Genomic DNA, 13559 nt, shown 5'->3' on the forward strand with positions numbered 1-13559 from the left:
ATTCATCAAAATAAAATTCAAAAGTAGTCATAAATTTTAGTAAAAAGCGTAGCGATATCAATTTAAAAATAAAATTTAACTAATTTTATCTGAAGATAGAGGATAGTTTGTTCTTTATTAAAATCTGGTCTAATGTTAATATAAAATTATTCTAAAATTTAAAAATAAAATAAAATATTTTTAATAATGTTGAGTAGGAATTTTTATAAATCAATTATAAGACAAATATATGTATAAAACAATAATAAAACACCACATTCTTAATCATCTTGATCATATTCATGTCAGTACGAAATAATACATTGAAACATATTAAATCTATCTTTCAAATAATATCAATTAACCTTAATTGACATGAATACTAATACAATCGATCTAATTGAACCCAACTTAATTAAAACTTAATTGAATCAGTTTTTAATCCTTATTTGCACAATGATTGTACATGATTGTACAATATAGCGGGCTAGGTTGGGCTAACCCGTGTACTAGTCACGTACATTGAACATGATTGTACATGTACTATATCAAGTTGGGTTGGACTGAGGCTTAGCCTTATTGACTGGGCCTAATTTACAAGCTGTGGCTTTACGAATTGATCTCAGTCCAGATACTAATCAATACCTTCAATTTCGAATTATAACATCATAAAATTATAATAAAAACATATAATCATTAACATTGAGTTATTACATAATAAATAGTAATAAATTATAAAATAAATAATAATTTTAATCAACTATTATATAAATTTAATAAAAATCAAATATTACAACTAGCATCATACATACATATGGAAGATAAAATTTTAGAAACTCTATATAACATAAATAATTATAATATATTATAATCTAAAAATAAATTTTTTAAAAAAATTAGAAACTACATATAGCATGAATAATTATAATATATTTTAATTTAAAAATAAAATTTTAGACTTTTTTTAGAAATGACCATGATAAAAATTTTAGAAACTCTATATAGCATAAATAATTATAATATATTTTAATCTAAAAATAATTTTTTTAAAAAAATTAGAAACTACATTAGCATGAATAATTATAATACATTTTATTCTAAAAATAAAATCTTAAATACTTAAAAAATTTATTTTTTTTTTAAGAAAAAATAGGAATACCTATCTCTCATCACCAACATACAACTCATCTCGCCACTTAGTAACTAACAAATGAAAAGAATCCTCCTCCCCTTAAATTAGAGAAAGTGAACCTAAGGTAATAATTTTTTTTTATTTTAGTATTTATTTAATCTTTATTTTTATTTAATTTATGGACAAAAATAACATCATCCGAATACTTATTTCCTAAATTTTATTTGAAATAAAATAATTTATGCTTAATGTTGATCTCATTAAGGAATTGTCGATTTCGTCCTCAAAAAGTTGCTCGTAATCAGCCCAAAAGAAGGGCTTGGGCTTGTAATCAGCCCAAAACAAGGGATTGGGCTTGTAATCAGCCCAAAAGAAGGGATTGGATTTGGCGGCACGTGTACTGTGAGATGGAAACTTTGCGTGGAACGCCGACACGTATATTCTTGAATCTTGCTTTTAGCCCATGTGAAAAATAATTGAACTGCTTCTTTCTCAACTCCATTTGTAAACGAGCCCTCATATTATCAAAACATTTACTATATATATATATATAAATATATATATAAGGCGTGATGGGTAATAATATTCTTCGTCGAGGAAGAAGGTTGGAGGGGGAAGGAGGGAATTGGATTCTTGAAGGCGATGCAACCGCCTACCCTGCTGTCTCTCACCATCGACTCCGCCCTCCGCCACATCGCCCACATCGCCGATCTATCCGCCATCCCTGACCCCATCGTCCTCGAGCTCTTCTGGGTAACTCTCCTCTCTTTCTTTGCCCCCTCGGCATCGATTTCATCACTAGGGTTTCTTGATCTGGCCGTCCACTACAGTTTCCTCTCTCTCTCTCTCTCTCTCTCTCTCTCTCTCTCTCTCTCTCTCTAGATGGATTTAACGATTAGAGTTTCTTGATCATGCCGGCAGTTGGGGGTTCTCGTAGGCGGATTTGTGTTCGACATACGGAGACCCGAAGACGTGAGATTCCGATGGATGTCGATCTGCTTTTCATGTTTGATTTTGTTGATCTATAGGTTGTTGGGCTACTCCTTAACCAAGTAATAGTTTCTTTTTGCGATCTCGAGTTGACGTTGCAGCGATAGTCCACTCGTACGAACTGGGAGCGCGGATCTTGATGCTGTTTGGGTTTCATGGCCATTTCTTGGCATTTTTAGATCGATCTTACCGTAATAAGTGGAGATGGACTGAACAACCTGTGCATACTATATTTCCTTCTGAGACCCCTGTGATAACTTGCAAGCTCCTTAGGGTAAGCTTGTCTCTGTTGACCCTTTCTTGACCCTTATTGGTGGGAGCGTCGTCCACTGGGCTGCCTTTAATTTTCTTTTATGATAGATTCCTCCTAATACTGTAGTTTCATTAGTTAGCTTTCTTGTAAAGAGGCTTTTACATGAGAGTGTTGAGGGTGATGGATGGGCACTAATTCAATACGTCAGTGTTTTCAGTTCCTTTATTTATCAAGGGAAAGAAAAAGGATGAGAACAAGAAATGGTTATTATAAAGAAGAACAAAAAATAACATTGTAGTTCATCAGTTCTTTCTGTGTTGGAATTTTCGAGTTGTGAGCATCATATGATTGTTGGTTACAAAGACATTTAGGAGAGTTCACTAGAGGAGGGGGACCAACATCCAACTTGATCTAAATTGGAGGTTGAGGTGGGAACTAGGAGGAAGAGAAGGAAAAATGAAGATGACAGTGGGGAGAGATAATGATTAAGAAGAGGGTTTAAAAGCTTCGGACTTGATTTCCATGACTCGAGTCATAGATTCCAACACAGTATTTCACAGTTGGTTTGTACCACTGGTAATTGGGTGGCTCAAACCTGTATGTACCTCTGACTCGCAAGTGCAATGTCAATATTAATGTTCATCTTTGAAAACTTCCTTTCCTTAGGTTGATTGGATGTCACTTGATAAAATTATGACACTATCACTCTGACTCGCAGCCATGCAATTTATTGACCGATAACCTTGTAATATCATAGGGTTTTGTGCCCACAAGTGCAATGTCATGCACACATCTTTTGTCCTATTACTATTGAATTAGTTTGTTAAATCTTTTAACGCAAACCATTTAGCTCAGATGATTCATGCATCTTTGCCTCTTTAAGCATGTACACATCTGACATGACCAATTTTAATTGGACAGAAAACCTTGCAGGCAGGAAAGTTGACAGAGAAGGTGTTGAAGCTATTCATGGCAACTGGCAATGAAGATATTCTATCCTTTGTTCATCGCCTTAATATTAAACCAACCCTTACCCCCGTCCTTCCGACCAGTAAGAATCATGCAATTTACTTTCGGTTTATGCCTGAATTGTAAAAGATAATAAGCATTTCACTTTCATAATTCATATGTCACAGGGTGCTCCGAGAAATTCTAGATCACACAGTGTACTTTTTTTGCATTTAGATTTTTTCATCGTGTCCTAAAAGAGTTGATGTTCACATGGTGATTGCTGGCGCTTCAACCTAACCTCACTGCTTCTCTGATAATGTAAGGGAGGTTATGCTCATTTTCTCTTGATCATTATAGAAGATCCCGACATGGATGGCCAAAAAATCTTCACTGCTTTTCTGGTGATAATTATCAAGGTCTTGCTCATTCCTTTTGATGACTATAGAAGACCCTGACAAGGAATGCCTCCAAATCCCAAGGTGCTACACTGGTTCTGACATGGAACAATTGCACTTGTCACTGTAAAGAATTGTCTATCGGCAATTGTCTTTCGGCACAGCACACAGCCAATGTACAGACATCCACCACATAATTCTTGTGCAACACAGTCTATGAGCCATATCTGAAGATTTTCTCTGTGGATATCATTCAGTTGGGGGATATCTGAATGCTTGGTATCCTGCAGAGTGGACTTGAATATTATCGAAAATGGTGCCCCAACTAAGATTGTGACTATGGTGTCCTGCGGCTTGTGGCTTGGGATGCCATGTTGACTGTTTCACAGAGGGTGATGGTGCCAGTTTCATGGCATCAATGTTGCTCAACAGTAAGGTCATGGGGCCTGCATTGTTTCCGGAACTGTGTTTGACAGGCATAGGAAGGAAGCTGGCACAAGACCGCGGAGAATATATGATGGGCATAGCAGCTTAAGGTGATCTTTATTTGGAACTTGAAATGAAGAGTGAGATGCCATAAGGGGGTTGACACATGGAGTGTGGAAGATATAATGGGAAGGGCTGAAGCCAATAAATGAGGTTGTGTGGCTTATTCCAATCAGTGAGGCTCCACAGGATGTCAGTCACAGCATATCTTTTATTGTTATCGCTATGATGGTTTAGCTGCAGAGGTGGTGGAAATGTTGCAAGCTCCGGATCTCAACTGTCAAGGGTCATAAGGTCGATCGGGCACCTTCCTCTCTCCACTTCTGAGTTATCTGCTGGTCTTTTTACTGCCACAAAATGAATATGGTTGTGTTCTCTAAGAACACTTCAAGTTACACGAGAATGGATTTATGAAGTAGATTATTGATTTGCATTAGCAACACCCGCATGTCGCTGGAATTCACTGCAAGTCATGAATGGCCAACTGTGCCAAAGCTATTATTGTCCCTTTGGGGGGTTCGCATGCATTGTCCGCTCCACAAGCTTGGTTTATTTTTGGTTCTTGTGTTTACCAGAATGAGGCTGGTACTATATTTTTTTTGGAGTCTCCCACCAATTAAAAGTGCAGGTCGGTGCATATATGATGTGTGTGTGTAGTCTTTGTTACATATTGTGATCAATTGATCATGAATAAGCCAAACACAGGTGGTGCAACAACACGGTAGCTATGTAGTGTTTTCATGAAATCAGGGTTCGTTTTAATGCTATTTATCATGTTATTTTCTTTTTTAATGTTTCCATGGAATTAGGGCTTTGATGTAATTTATATTGTGAACGGTAAATTTATATTGTGAAAAGAGAGAGAGAGAGAGAGAGAGAGAGAGAGAGAGAGAGCTGTGTGCGTGACATCCTCTTTCGCCCTAAAGCACATCTGCAACCAACCACAAGTGTAACTCGCCAAGTTCCATATTTTGTAAGCCCAATACAAGTGTAAATTTGCGGAGAACAAAACGGTTTAAAACTCCTATCAAGAGTTCCAAAGACAAAGCATTACTACTCTATTGATCAACCACAAGGATTTCTCGAGCAATGGAGTCCTCACCATTTTATGGTGTGAAGTCTCTACTGAAGTTTCATTTTCATTGGGCCAAATTACATGTGCCTGATGCAGGTTGGAGATACGGAGAAGCTAGGGATATCAGAGTCCTTGGAAGTAAAGCAAGCTGTGGTTTTGTCGGCAACTGAGATGATCTCATATTACTTGTGCTCCACGGAAAAGAGAGGATAGAATGTGATCTTCACGCACTTTCTTTAGCTGAGTTTTAAGATCAGTATGCATCAACTGCCATTCCAAGTGGCATTTTTGTTATCTATGTATGTTCTTAGGCTGCATTATCCGATCTGTAATGAGTTAGTAAAGGCAACAATCTTTCTCCAGTTTCCACATTTTGTGACGTTGAGTTTTTACAGATAGGATTAGCGATTGAATTGTTGGAGGTGGACCAGTTAATCTGGAAAAGATCTTTTTTTAGTCTGTTCAGTGACTTGCACTATGAAACTTGAGATTTTGTGACATGCAATTCTTGTTGGCTATGAAAAGTTCACGCAGCCGAGACGAGTATGTCACACCTAACAAGCAAAAGTTTCCTTGGATGAACCGTTCGTTCGAGCTGCACCAAATGGACTACTCCAGCTTTTGTGCTATCACGCTTACATTCCACAAATAAGGTCGGTGCATGATTTCTTACTGCTTCTTTTATGAATTCTGCATCATTATTCTGTACATTATCCTCACATTTTTATGGAAATTACTTGACGACTTCGACCTCGGAATGAATGACACCTCCTCTTTCCGTCTTTCTTCAGCTCGCTGCAAGTCAATGAAGCCTTGGTTTGGACAAGTCCTCGACTTGCAGAAAATGGAAACACACACTGATGCTTCTTCTCTTTCCCTTCTTTCTTTTGATTATAGAATCAGTCATGCAGTTTTTATCCACACCGCACACAATTTTTCTAGCTTTCCTCAGCGGTGCATCTTTCTTCTTCATCCGCTTAGATATTTTGTCAGAGAGAGAGACATCAACAAGTTAGAAAGATTGGTATTGTCTAACCTTGACCGGCTTCTCGTTGGTAGATCTTTCTGTGGTTTCTTGGATATTTATCTATAAGAAATTGATGGAAAAGTTGGAAAGGTAGATGTTTGTCTAATTCCTCCTTATCCGAATCCAATTCCACGGTGAAAAGTTATGATGGTGATGCAATATTCCCCATCCCATTCAAATCCATTCGTCATAAAATTTTATCTTATTTATTTTCTGATCCTAATATTTTTGAAAAAATTATTAAGTCACATCATGAATTTTTGTGATAATGTATTTCTACTTTCTTCCAAATCCACTAATAGAACACATGTAGAATTTATTTTTATATATTATTTTTATTGAATATTAAAAATTATATATATATAGTGATTTTACGAAAAATCTGTATTGTTCGACACCATCATAATAATATTTTAAAGGCGAAGAGGGATATAATGTCTAAAATTTTAGGTTATAGAAAAAGAATAATAGTAGATATATATATATATTCGTCACGTCAACGGTTTATCCAACGGAAAAAAGATCATCTGCCCCGGTTTCCGTGATCGCCTTGGATCGGACGGTCGGCGCTGGTGCAGTGGATATCGCCTCCGACATACCGGAACGTGCCGTTCCCGTGGGCGGTGCTCCCACGTGATCTATTGCCCTTTTTTGTCCTCTTTTGACCACATTTTTTAACTTCTTTTTTTATTTCCTTTTTATTTTTAAGGTAAAGGCTGCCCCCTTCCTTCGCACTTCCACGCGCGCCACCGCCCCTCTTAAAATGGCTACCTTTCGCTCTCTCTCTCTCTTCCTTCTCCGCTATATTTATTCCCCTTCCTTGCTCTGTAAAGCGATCGCTGCAGTTTTAGCTTGGCGTTTCTTCTTTGGTGCCTCGGCTGTGTGTGTCATGAATGCAACGGGTTCAATGGGGCTGGCCGTCGCCGTGAGGCCCTGCTGCCGCCTAATCGCCGCCCAGATCCTCCCGAGATGCCCCCACCGACACGGCCGCCGTATCGCCGCCCTCCCCTTCTTCCTCAGATGCTCCCGCGGCCGCCGCCACTTCTCCCGGTGCCCCTGCGCCCTCCCGCCCCGCCGATCGGCCGCTGCGTGGGTCCGCGCCGCCGTCGCCCCCGCGAGGGACGGGGCCGCGGTCTCCGACCCCCGCCGCCTCTCCACCTCGGTAGGGCCCGTGCCCCGGCCCGGCGGGGACAAGGACTTCGGACGGATCTTCGTCCAGGACCTCGCGGCCGTGAAGCCCCTCGTGATCGACAGCGTGGAGCAGCCACCTGCGGTGGGGGGGGAGAAGACGAAGAAGGAAGCGGTGGAGGAGGAGGAGGAGGAGGAGGACCGGTCGGAGGTGGCTAAGGGGCGGTTACAGTCGGAGTCGGAGAAGGAGGCGTGGAGGCTGTTGAAGAATGCGGTGGTGACGTACTGTGGGAGCCCTGTGGGGACGTTGGCGGCGATCGATCCCGCGGTGGAGCCACTCAATTACGACCAGGTCTTCATCCGCGACTTTGTGCCCTCGGCCCTCTCCTTCCTCCTCAAGGGGGAGATGGAGATCGTGCGGAATTTCCTCCTCCACACCTTGCATTTGCAGGTAACGCGGATCAAAATCTCATCGTTCTTCTGTTGTCTATTGCCAATTGCGTTGTAGATCTCTCGGTGGAAATCTATTACATTCCAACAAGTTTCTTGGTGATTTCGGATAATAACCAGTTTCTTGGCTCTTTACGTCTGGCTTCATCAGAAGCTGCCTCGCGAAATATGGAAATGGTTAATGTTGATGCTGGTTCTTAGTTGATTGATTTTGTTTTTTGGCACCTCCAAAACATTGCTCCTTTAGTAACATGGTTTTTTTTTTTGGCTGCAATCTGTTGATGGAATCTACTGAATTTTGGAGTGTTTTTGGATGTTTACTATTGGATCTGTTGGCGTTGTTTGATGTGCTGGTTTGGTTGATGATGTTCTGACCATAATTTATATGTCCTACCTATGCTTTAGATCTGAGTATCCTTTATTTTCAGCTATCATAAATCTTCTTTGGGTATAATTTCATTAATATTGCTTTAACAAAATTGATCTCAAGTTCACCACTCGCTCAAAAGAACAACAACTTCAAATTTGTCGAGGGTTTCATTATCGTAATGGTCGGGCAATTTAGTGTTTTATTTGGATTTACTTTGTACCTTTTTTACATATTTTTACTAATCAGAAGCATCAGATGTACAAGACAAAAAATAACTGTTACTGCAATTGTAGATTTTTTTTTCTGGTCTAAAAAATCGATTCATCCTACCAGAGGTTCTTCTGGTCAATCACACATTTCGCAGATGCTTTTCCATGAGAATCATGAGCCTTTGTGATAAATATTTTGATTCGTTGGCTCATCAATACCAACTGTGCTGATTGGCTTTGGTTTATTTTCCAGACTAAATCAAGTCAATGTTCTTCCAATTTCACATCGATGAAAATTTAATGAAACAAAAGTTATATGACAAAATGTTGACAGAAAGATTCTTCTATAGGCTTCTTGAAGCATACAACTTGTGGTTCATTGCCTACACTTTCTTTTTTCTGCATGTTGAACTTAAATAAATATAGGCAATGCTTTCTGATTAAAATTTTAATGCAATGATCTTACATAAATTTGTTACTATCTCTTTCGTCAATTGAATGCTACATGAAGTAATTTTGGTTCTTTCTTTTTTGATGTGCAGAGTTGGGAAAAGACTGTGGATTGCTACAGCCCTGGACAAGGGCTGATGCCGGCAAGCTTCAAGGTTAGAAGTGTTCCTCAGGGAAGCAATGATGAAGTTGAGGAGTTCTTGGACCCTGATTTTGGTGAATCGGCCATCGGACGTGTTGCTCCAGTAGATTCTGGTGGGCATCTTATTAAGATTTCTGGAGTTGTTTGTTTTCTCATTGAAGTAGTTTCAGGAATGGGTCTAATAGTGACTATTGATAGGGTGTCTAATTCATGCCTTTCTTTGGCAGGATTATGGTGGATCATCTTGCTAAGAGCTTATGGAAAGATTAGTGGTGACTATGCATTGCAAGAGAGAATCGATGTGCAAACTGGAATCAAACTGATATTGAACTTATGCTTGTCTGATGGGTTTGACATGTTCCCTACACTGCTTGTCACTGATGGCTCTTGCATGATAGATCGAAGAATGGGTATCCATGGGCATCCTCTTGAGATCCAAGTAAGCGGAGTCTGATGCGACATTTTTTCTTTAAGAATAGCTTAGTGCTTACACATTTGTTGCTTAAAGCTGTTATATGCTGTATTATCTGAGCAAGTTGGAGGCTCACTTTCAAGTTGCCTATCAGATTTAGGTTTTTAATAGTTAATTGTCGTATTTGTGGTATCCTAGTTGACATGGGTAGGGTAGCTACACATAGGATGCATTTTATCCTGAATGCTATTCCTGGACTTGCTTTGTAGGTTTGTTTGAGAGGCAAATTTATGTTGTGCTCTTCCTGACACTCGGTATTTTCTTTCTTGTTTTGAATTCCACTATCAAAACCAAGATACTATAACAAACTGGATTTTATTGTTCATTTGTACTTTAATCTCTGAAAGATGCTTGTAAATAGCAAAACAATTAATGTTTAATCCTCCTATGATCACTTGCATGCAAGTATTCAAGTGATTACCATTCTGAATTCTTATTAGGTTTCAAAATTTTGCCTTAGTTTTACTTGTTTGCTGGTCGAGTTGTTCTCTGAGCTGGAGCATTTCTGGACATTCAATGAATCAAATTGTTTGATATGATTACTATTTATTTACATCAGAAAGAGATCTATCATGTGTTTAACAAGTTACGGTATACAGGCTCTATTCTACTGTGCTCTGCGTTGCTCACGTGAAATGATTGTTGCCAATGATGGATCAAAAAATGTATTGCGTGCTATCAATAACAGGCTGAGTGCATTATCATTCCACATCAGAGAGTACTATTGGGCGGATATGAAGAAGGTCAATGAGATTTATCGTTATAAGACTGAAGAATATTCTCAAGACGCTATTAACAAGTTCAACATCTATCCTGAGCAAATTCCTGGTTGGCTGGTGGACTGGATTCCTGAAAAAGGTGGCTACTTTATTGGGAACCTTCAACCAGCTCACATGGATTTTAGGTTCTTTTCGCTTGGTAATTTATGGGCCATCATTTCATCTTTAGCCACTCCAAAACAAGCTGAGGGCATTCTTGATCTCATTGAAGACAAATGGGATGAGCTTGTTGGGAATATGCCTTTGAAGATATGTTATCCTGCCTTAGAAAACGAAGAATGGCGCATAACTACTGGAAGTGATCCGAAGAATACGTAAGTATTTACACTCAGCATGGTGTTTTTTAATATTAATAATGTGATATTAGTAGGTGTTTATGTTGAGTCAACTATAGAAGTCCATCCACAATGTGAAGTAAAATTTCCACATCAGCTAAAACTATTTTAGAATTAAGTTATGGTCCTTGCTTTTTTTTTTGGCAATTTCCCCCCTATCATCTGAGAAATTGAGATGAATCTTTTGTGTTGACCATGATAAATAATATAACCAAAGATAGCATGATATTTTCTTATGGAATTACTGCTTTCACCTTTTGGCTTTTTCTGTTTGTCAGGCAGCTGTCTCTAATTCCTCGTCTCATGTAATATATAACTAAAGATAGCATGATATTGATAATTGTTTTTGTTGCATTTTCTGTTCTGAGAAATTTCCTATTGAAGTTACGACTGTGGAAGTCAATTCAGTGATTGCTAATTAATAAGCATTTGCACTACCTCGAACTGTGTTTTATAACATGTCATCCCACTCTGAGGTTTGAGCTTAACCTTTTATTTAATTTCTTTTAAACCATGCACCATCTTGGAAAGATGTTGCAATCTTATTTTGTGGAAAGCCATACACTAGTGAACATAATGTAACTCAAACTGGCACATGATGACTTTGAGGGATTTGGATGTATGCTAAGAGATCAATTAGCGGCAGTAATCACGTGGGTTTTCTTGCCATGCTTACCTACCTAGGCTACGCCGCTATGGTACTGGATAGTTTGGAAATATGTACTTTTTATCAATGAACAATATTTTGTGATAATTATGGAGAACAATATGAAATATTGGCTAACATATCTAAACCAGACACACATTAAACTGTTTGCATATCTGGATAATCTATATTGTTGAACTCAAGATAAATATGTTACCCTCATGGGAAGATAACCTAAGATATATCTGCAAGTTAGTTGGCTGTGACTTGTCTCTTTTCTATTGGCTAACAAGAAAAAAAGAACAGAAAGTTGTAGGTTTCTTTTTGTCAAGTCCCTCTTTGTAACAATAATAACTTGTTTTGCAGGCCTTGGTCATATCATAATGGTGGATCATGGCCTACTCTGTTATGGCAGGTATTATAGCCTTAACACGGAGCACTCTCGGACTCTCTATTCCTTCCAAGCATTTTACTTAACCAAATATTCTGATGTTTCAGTTCACGTTGGCTTGCATCAAAATGGGTCGACCTGAATCTGCCCGAAAGGCAATTGCCATAGCTGAGAACCACCTTTCAAATGACAGGTGGCCTGAATATTATGATACCCCAACTGGAAGATTTATTGGAAAGCAGTCTCGGCTCTATCAGACATGGACAATTGCTGGGTTCCTGGCATCAAAGTTGCTGCTGGAGAATCCAGAGCTGGCTTCCATACTAACATTTGAGGAAGACCTCGAGCTTCTGGAGGGCTGTGCGTGCAGCCTGGCTAAGAGTCCTCGTATCAAATGCTCCCGCCGTGCTGCCAAATCACACATCTTCGTATAACTACATCAAGATTTTTTTTTCTTCATTTTTTTTAATCACCATACTGTATGTGTAGAAAGAAATAATAAATGGAAGGGATCGTCATCCGCACTTGGAGAGATTGGAGCCCTTCTTGTTTAGATAAAGACATTATTTATTTGCCCACTTGTCCCATGGGGTATGCTCATTATTTTTGTTGAGCTAGCACTGATGGTGACAGTGTGGCCTAATGGTACCCAATGTTGGGCTATGTAACAGGAAGTCAACATGTATATTATTGATGACACATTGATTCACCACTGCTACCTGACATAGAATTAGATGGTGATTAAGATTTGTTTCTAACAGCATAGTGTTGTTTATTGCGTGGTTTCAACTTGAAATTTGTAGTTGTGTGCTTATACCCCTAAATTAATCCTGCAAAGTAGGTTTGTGATTCATACCATGAAATGATAGAACAGGTTCTGAACTATGAAATCCATTGGAATGATACAGAGAGGATAGCTGAGTTGTGCAGCTCTTTCTGTTGTTTCAGATGATTCTGCATGAACTCGTTGTTGATGCACAACTACTTATTTTCTACTTGAGTATTGTCTACATGTAAAATGGGCATGCAATTAAGTTCAAATATTTTCGGTAAATCCCTGTCTTCTATGTGTATGCCAACTTACTAAGTGGCTCATATGAAGTGCATGCAATCCACCCAACTTAAATATCTAGCTTGATTGAACAGCATGAGCTATCCCAAGAAGAAGAGTGCTAAAACAGAAGCAGCAGCATCAACCAGAAAAAGGACCTATAGCCATGATAAAAGACTTATTTCTCATATATATGTTTGGAATGACATTGTCTTGTTTCAGAGGTAAACCATGAATCCCACTTTACCCCAGCTTGATATTATCAAGCACTTTTGACAAAAGTTTACTGCCCAAAAACAAGGCTTCATTCCTCCTACCAGTGAGCAAATCACTACGCTCAGTAGGTTTGGCGATTTGCTTACTAGGAAGAGGAATGAGTTCATGATGCCATTTTTGTACTAAGAGGACAATCAATGACTAAAAGAGGTGGTTTTACTAAAAAAAAAAAATTATTGGAGGTTGTTTTAAATCTTGATAGTGAATTTGCTATGTCATCATTAATAGGAAATATATTGTCGGCTAATTATCATTCGATGATAATTATTCCATCCATCTGTCTACGTGAATAAAGATCCAAAACAGTTAATCGTAAGCTTTATTCTTGTCTCTTACGATTCGATATAGAAATTCATTTTTAATATAGAGAAGGAAAGAATTTTTTTTACTACTCACGTCTGCACAAGTCTCGAGTTACTAATTTGGACATGAAATGGATCAGAAACTTCTTTTGATCTCGATCTACAAGCACATACAAAGTTTAACATTTTGAGACACTTCAAATAATCTTATATATATATATATCCAAATCATATTAAACTAATCGAAATATCAACGATATTTTCTCCTAA

The 13559-nt window shown here is 38.4% G+C and overlaps 2 protein-coding genes across 7 annotated transcripts; both read left to right on the top strand.

Annotated features, from left to right (window-relative positions):
- Window positions 1-1681: 1681 nt before the first annotated feature.
- LOC135582114 (uncharacterized) lies at window positions 1682-4978 on the top strand. 6 transcript variants are annotated; one of them, XR_010498979.1, is made up of 4 exons: window positions 1685-1864; window positions 3276-3405; window positions 3540-3623; window positions 3722-4978. XR_010498979.1 is itself a non-coding variant. In XM_065165415.1 (3 exons), the coding sequence occupies exons 1-3, from the start codon at window positions 1754-1756 to the stop codon at window positions 3508-3510; spliced, it is 249 nt and encodes an 82-aa protein (XP_065021487.1). In that variant the 5' UTR covers window positions 1682-1753; the 3' UTR covers window positions 3511-4978. The 6 variants fall into 6 exon arrangements, 4 of the variants coding, with proteins under 4 accessions (XP_065021487.1, XP_065021486.1, XP_065021484.1 ...); XR_010498978.1 differs by having other exon boundaries at window positions 1686-1864; window positions 3491-3623; XM_065165415.1 differs by having other exon boundaries at window positions 1682-1864; window positions 3288-3405; window positions 3491-4978.
- A 2044-nt stretch (window positions 4979-7022) lies between these two features.
- Window positions 7023-12369, top strand: LOC135644034 (alkaline/neutral invertase A, mitochondrial-like). The gene is made up of 6 exons (XM_065161405.1): window positions 7023-7867; window positions 8988-9150; window positions 9265-9476; window positions 10109-10602; window positions 11636-11684; window positions 11768-12369. The coding sequence occupies exons 1-6, from the start codon at window positions 7052-7054 to the stop codon at window positions 12092-12094; spliced, it is 2061 nt and encodes a 686-aa protein (XP_065017477.1). The 5' UTR covers window positions 7023-7051; the 3' UTR covers window positions 12095-12369.
- Window positions 12370-13559: the final 1190 nt, after the last annotated feature.

The sequence above is a fragment of the Musa acuminata genome, chromosome BXJ3-8 (genome assembly GCF_036884655.1).
Source record: "Musa acuminata AAA Group cultivar baxijiao chromosome BXJ3-8, Cavendish_Baxijiao_AAA, whole genome shotgun sequence".
Taxonomy (NCBI): domain Eukaryota; kingdom Viridiplantae; phylum Streptophyta; class Magnoliopsida; order Zingiberales; family Musaceae; genus Musa; species Musa acuminata.

Excerpts from the sequence above, each read along its gene's own strand:
- LOC135582114 (XM_065165412.1), top strand. The coding sequence starts at position 1,754 with ATGCAACCGCCTACCCTGCTGTCTCTCACCATCGACTCCGCCCTCCGC. Across the intron at positions 1,865-3,275 it reads TCGTCCTCGAGCTCTTCTGG|AAAACCTTGCAGGCAGGAAA; the intron begins GTAACTCTCCTC and ends TTAATTGGACAG.
- LOC135644034 (XM_065161405.1), top strand. The coding sequence starts at position 7,052 with ATGGCTACCTTTCGCTCTCTCTCTCTCTTCCTTCTCCGCTATATTTAT. Across the intron at positions 7,868-8,987 it reads TCCACACCTTGCATTTGCAG|AGTTGGGAAAAGACTGTGGA; the intron begins GTAACGCGGATC and ends TTTGATGTGCAG. Across the intron at positions 9,477-10,108 it reads GGCATCCTCTTGAGATCCAA|GCTCTATTCTACTGTGCTCT; the intron begins GTAAGCGGAGTC and ends TACGGTATACAG.